Source organism: Neopelma chrysocephalum, unplaced genomic scaffold (assembly GCF_003984885.1).
Source record: "Neopelma chrysocephalum unplaced genomic scaffold, ASM398488v2 Primary Assembly neopelma1_97038, whole genome shotgun sequence".
Taxonomy (NCBI): Eukaryota; Metazoa; Chordata; class Aves; order Passeriformes; family Pipridae; genus Neopelma; species Neopelma chrysocephalum.
The window spans coordinates 1-4,373 of record NW_020925680.1 but is presented as its reverse complement, the minus strand read 5'-3'; the positions used below and the strand labels follow the sequence as shown (position 1 = coordinate 4,373).

General features: G+C 64.8%; 1 protein-coding gene across 1 annotated transcript; it reads right to left on the bottom strand.

Annotated features, from left to right (window-relative positions):
* Nucleotides 1-1,102: 1,102 nt before the first annotated feature.
* LOC113961138 (chymotrypsinogen 2-like) lies at nucleotides 1,103-2,983 on the bottom strand. Its single transcript, XM_027671207.1, has 7 exons — nucleotides 2,910-2,983; nucleotides 2,684-2,787; nucleotides 2,501-2,580; nucleotides 2,310-2,388; nucleotides 1,661-1,841; nucleotides 1,344-1,477; nucleotides 1,103-1,267 (listed from the first exon to the last, which is right to left on the bottom strand). Exons 1-7 carry the CDS (start codon nucleotides 2,974-2,976, stop codon nucleotides 1,103-1,105), a joined length of 810 nt encoding a protein of 269 aa, XP_027527008.1. The 5' UTR covers nucleotides 2,977-2,983.
* Between the last annotated feature and the right edge of the window lie 1,390 nt (nucleotides 2,984-4,373).

The following is a 4,373-nucleotide window of genomic DNA, read 5'->3' as shown; positions in this document are numbered from 1 at the left end:
GCTGACAAACTGACTTCCCCCTCCTGAGGGCTCTTCCCCTCCCTGGGATCCTTCCCCAGGGCTCCCAGCCCCGGAGGGCACTCACGGGTGCATGGACTCATCGTGACCGTGCTGCTCCCGCACCGCCGTGGCCGTGGAGACGTTGGGGGCCCCGACCACGGCGCTCAGGGCCTCCACAAAGTCAGGGGGCAGCGAGGGCTGCGGGGGAACGACCAGGGCTCCATCAGGGACTGGCTGGGGAAGCTCTGCCTGCGGCCCCGGCACACCCAGCAGCCAAGGGCACGGGGCCCAGCGGCAGGACGGGAATGCCCTGGGGGACCCCCAACCCCACCTTGGAGCAGCAGCTGCGGCGCCCCAGGGCTGTCCCCAGCGCCAGCACCCGCCCCAGGGCCATGGCAGGACCGGACAAGAACAGGAACACGGCAACTGAGCGACCAGGACCCTGCCCTGCCCTCCCCCCTGGCCATCGGTCCCTCCCCCACAGACACCTTAAGGTGGCTCCAGCCACAGGGACGGACACTGAGTGTGTTCCTGCCAGGGGCACCCATCCCACCAGTGCCCGTGGTCACATCCCCGCCCCAGGCAGGGTCCCACACCTGAGCCGTGTCACCGCCCCCACCATGGCCCTTGCCCTCCCAGCTGTCCCACAGCCCCGTGTTCCCAAACCTGCTCAGCTGTCCCTGCAGCTGGCCAGGGGCCCTCACCCTATGGAGGCCACATGGCCTGAGCCTGGGCTGTCCCAGCCAGGTGTCCCAATGCTCAACCGTGTGACCACAAGCAGCCCCGTCCCTCTGACTCCATGCCCAGCCAGGTGTCCCCATTCAGGACCCCGTGTTCCCATGCCCCACTGTCCATCTGTCCCCTTTCCCAGCCAGCTGTCCCTATGCCCCCATTCCTGTCCCCGTTCTCACCCAGGTGTCCCCGTGCCTCCCAGCCCTCCTGACCAGGTGGCCCCATGTCCCCCCTCACACCACATGCCCCCATCCCCAGCCACGAGTCTCCCAGCCACAAGTCTGTCCCCCGCCCCCTCCCACCCGTCCCCGGCAGGGACAAGGACACGGTGCTGAGGGGTGGCAGCATTTATTGGTGTTCATTGAGGGGCTCAATTGTTGGCCTCCAGGATGGAGTCGATCCAGTCGCGGAGCATGGTGACACGGGCGTAGACGCCGGGTGTCTGCGTGTCGCAGGTGCTGCTGCCCCAGGACACGATGCCCACCAGGGTCCAGGCGCCGTCCTTCTGGCACACCAGCGGGCCCCCGGAGTCGCCCTGCACGGGGCACCGGGTGAGCACCGGGGAGGGGGCCCGGGGGGCCGGGGGCAGTGGGGAGGCCGCGGGCACCTACCATGCAGGAGGAGGCTCCGTCGGCGCCGGCACAGACCATCACGTCGCGGATGCGGAAGCCCCAGAACTCCTTGCACTGGGCGTTGGTGAGCAGAGGCAGAGCCACCTGCTGCAGCACCGACGGTGTCTCCGAGTCTGCGGGAACGGGGCCTCAGCACCGGCACCGCAGCGGGAACGGGGACAAGGACACAGGGGCGGAGGTGGTGACAGGATTGGTCAGGGTCGGGGATTGGGAATGGGAATGAGGAAGGGGCCGGGGAGGAGGATGGGGATAGGGATGGGCATGAAGGCAGCGAGGAGGACGAGAAGGTGCCGTACCACTGGAGTCAGTGAGCCCCCAGCCGGTGGTGACGCAGGTCGTGCCCCCCGGGAACTCGTCGGTGGCCTTGGGCAGGCAGACGGGGGACACGCGGTCCGAGAACTGCGCTGGAGTGGCCAGTTTGATCAGGGTGATGTCGTCGCGGATGGTCAGCATGTTGAACTTGGGGTTCTTGAAGACCTGGAGCAAACAGCACAGCTCCCAGCACCCACCCTGCCCACCACGGTGCCAGGCACTGGGCACTCCTCAGGGACCGATGGGGACGCCGGGGAATGGTCCTGTGGGTGCCGTGCTGGCAGAGTGCCTGAGCTGCAGAGCCCAGCCCTGGGACACAGGGGAGCAGGGACACCCTGTGTCACATCACCTGCAGGGATGAAGGGGACCCTGGGGGCCTCACCCCCATCCCTTGGGGTTCCTGGGGACACTCTGGCAACCCGAACTGAAGGATGAGGGGGAGCAGGGGCACCCCAGGGGATCACAGCCCAGGGATTTGGGGCACCACGGACACCCCAGGGAAGCCTGACCCTCAGGGAAAGGGCAACCAGGGACTCCTTGGGGACCCAACCCCCAGGACAAGGGGGACCCGGACACAGCCCCCCGGGTCCCTGTGGTGGCCCAGCAGGCACACAGCCCCCACCCCAGCGGTACCTTCTCGATGGTCAGCCTCTGCTGAGCGGGGCTGGGGTCCTTCTGGTCATAGGCACCCACCACCACGGTGTCGGTTTTCCTGGGCACGGGCAGGGGCTGAGCACGGGGCACTGGCACGGGCAGGGAGCAGCTCCCACAGCCCCCGTGTCCGTGCCCAGCCCCGCGCCGCCAGCAGCAGAGCCGGTGCCTACCTGACGCCGCAGTGGGCAGCGGTGACCACCCAGTTCTCGCTGATCAGGGACCCGCCGCAGAAGTGGAAGCTCCCGTAGCGCTGCCGGCGAGAGCTGCCGTCAGCACCCGGCCCCGCCGGCCCCGCCGACGGGCGCTCTGTGCCCGGCCCCCCGCACGGCCCCCACCCCGGGCCCGGCTCTCACCTGCAGGGACACCTGCCATGGCCACGACCCCGGCACTGCCGGCTCCCCGTTCACGATGCGGTTGTAGCCACGGACCACGGGGGCGATGGCGGGCACGCCGCAGTCTGCGGGGCACAGGCGGCCGTGGCACGGGGGCTCCGGCTGCTCGGGCCCCGCGTCCCCTCCCCACCGCTGCCACCCCACCGAGCCCCGGGCCCACCCTGACAACCCCCACCGCCCCACGCACCCTCAGGGAGGGCGGCACGGGCAAAGCCCGACAGCGCCAGGCAGCTCAGCAGCCACAGCAGAGCCATTGTCACTCGGCAGGATGGACCCTGCCTGGCACCCGGCGCCTCTTATACCCACCCTGGGCACGTCCCCGCGGCTGCTGGCCTTGCCACCGCAGCCTTGGGAGATAGGGTTGCACCTGCTACGGTGCCACGACATGGCCTGGGAGCACGGCACCTGGAACCATTGTCCTTGGCTATGGCTGTTGGACAACACATGGTCCAAGTTCTGGCTTAAAAATGTCCTTGGTCTGGTGCACAGGGTGAGTTCCCACTCGGTCATGGTATTATAGTAAAGTGGTTATCGTTGGATGGGTCCTCACAGGCCGACTTGTCTGTAAAGGCTCTGCTGCCTTTTTTTTTTTTTAATCTAATGTGAAGGAAGGATCTGGAAGAAGATTCCTGTTGAAAGGAATGACGAAACTCAGCCCAGACATCCACTATAATAGGAACAAATGGGAATTGTGGGCCCACAGGAATATCAGAGCAGTGAAGCAAATGTTGGTAGAAATAGGCTCTGAAAGGCACGTGGGAATTGCAGCTCTGGGGTCAAAATGAGTCCATGCCAGTCTGGGTCCTTATCACAAAATCACGGAATGGTTTGGGTGGGACGGGATCTTAAAGTTCATCTTGTTCCAGTCCCCCTGTCATGGGCAGAGACACCTTCCACTATCCCAGGTTGCTCAAAGCTCCATCCAACCTGGCCTTGGACACTTCCAGGGATGGGGCAGCCACAGCTTCTCTGGGCAACCTGTGCCAGGGCCTCACCACCCTCACAGGGAAGGATCTCTTCCTAATCTCTATTCTAACCTTGTCCTCTGTCAGTTTGAAGTCATTCCACCCTCTTCTGTCAGTCCATGCCCTTGTCCCAAGTCCCTCTCCAGCTCTCCTGTAGTCCCTTTAGGCACTGGAAGGTGCTCTAAGGTCTCCCTGGAGCCATCTCTTCTCCAGGCTGAAGAACCCCAACTCTTCCAGTCTGCCTCCATAGCCGAGGCACTCTGTTCCTTAGTGGACCTCTGTGACCTTCTCTGGACTCACTCCAGCATGTCCACATTGTTCTTATGTTGGGGTCCAGGGCTTGACACAGTGCTCCAGGTGGGGTCTCAACATAGTGGAGCAGAGGGGCAGAATCCCCTCCCTTGTCCTGCTGCCGGAGATGCAGCCCAGGATATGTTCAGCTTTCTGGGCTGCCAGGATAGGCTGTCACGGGATGGTGGAGTTTGGAAGGACCATGGAGTTCACCTGGGGTTAGGTCTGCAGAGTCCTTCCCAGCTGCCACCCAGGCAGGGGCACAAGGTCTCTGCTCATTCACAGGGCCAGGCCCCGGGACATCAAAGAATCGGATGACGAGATGGTTCGAGGGCTGGCAATGTGCTGGTGGCACCGTAGCAGGTGCAACCCTATCTCCCAAGGCTGCGGTGGCA

Excerpts from the sequence above, each read along its gene's own strand:
- LOC113961138 (XM_027671207.1), bottom strand. The coding sequence starts at position 2,976 with ATGGCTCTGCTGTGGCTGCTGAGCTGCCTGGCGCTGTCGGGCTTTGCC. Across the intron at positions 2,788-2,909 it reads CCGTGCCGCCCTCCCTGAGG|ACTGCGGCGTGCCCGCCATC; the intron begins GTGCGTGGGGCG and ends TGTGCCCCGCAG. Across the intron at positions 2,581-2,683 it reads CATGGCAGGTGTCCCTGCAG|CGCTACGGGAGCTTCCACTT; the intron begins GTGAGAGCCGGG and ends TCTCGCCGGCAG.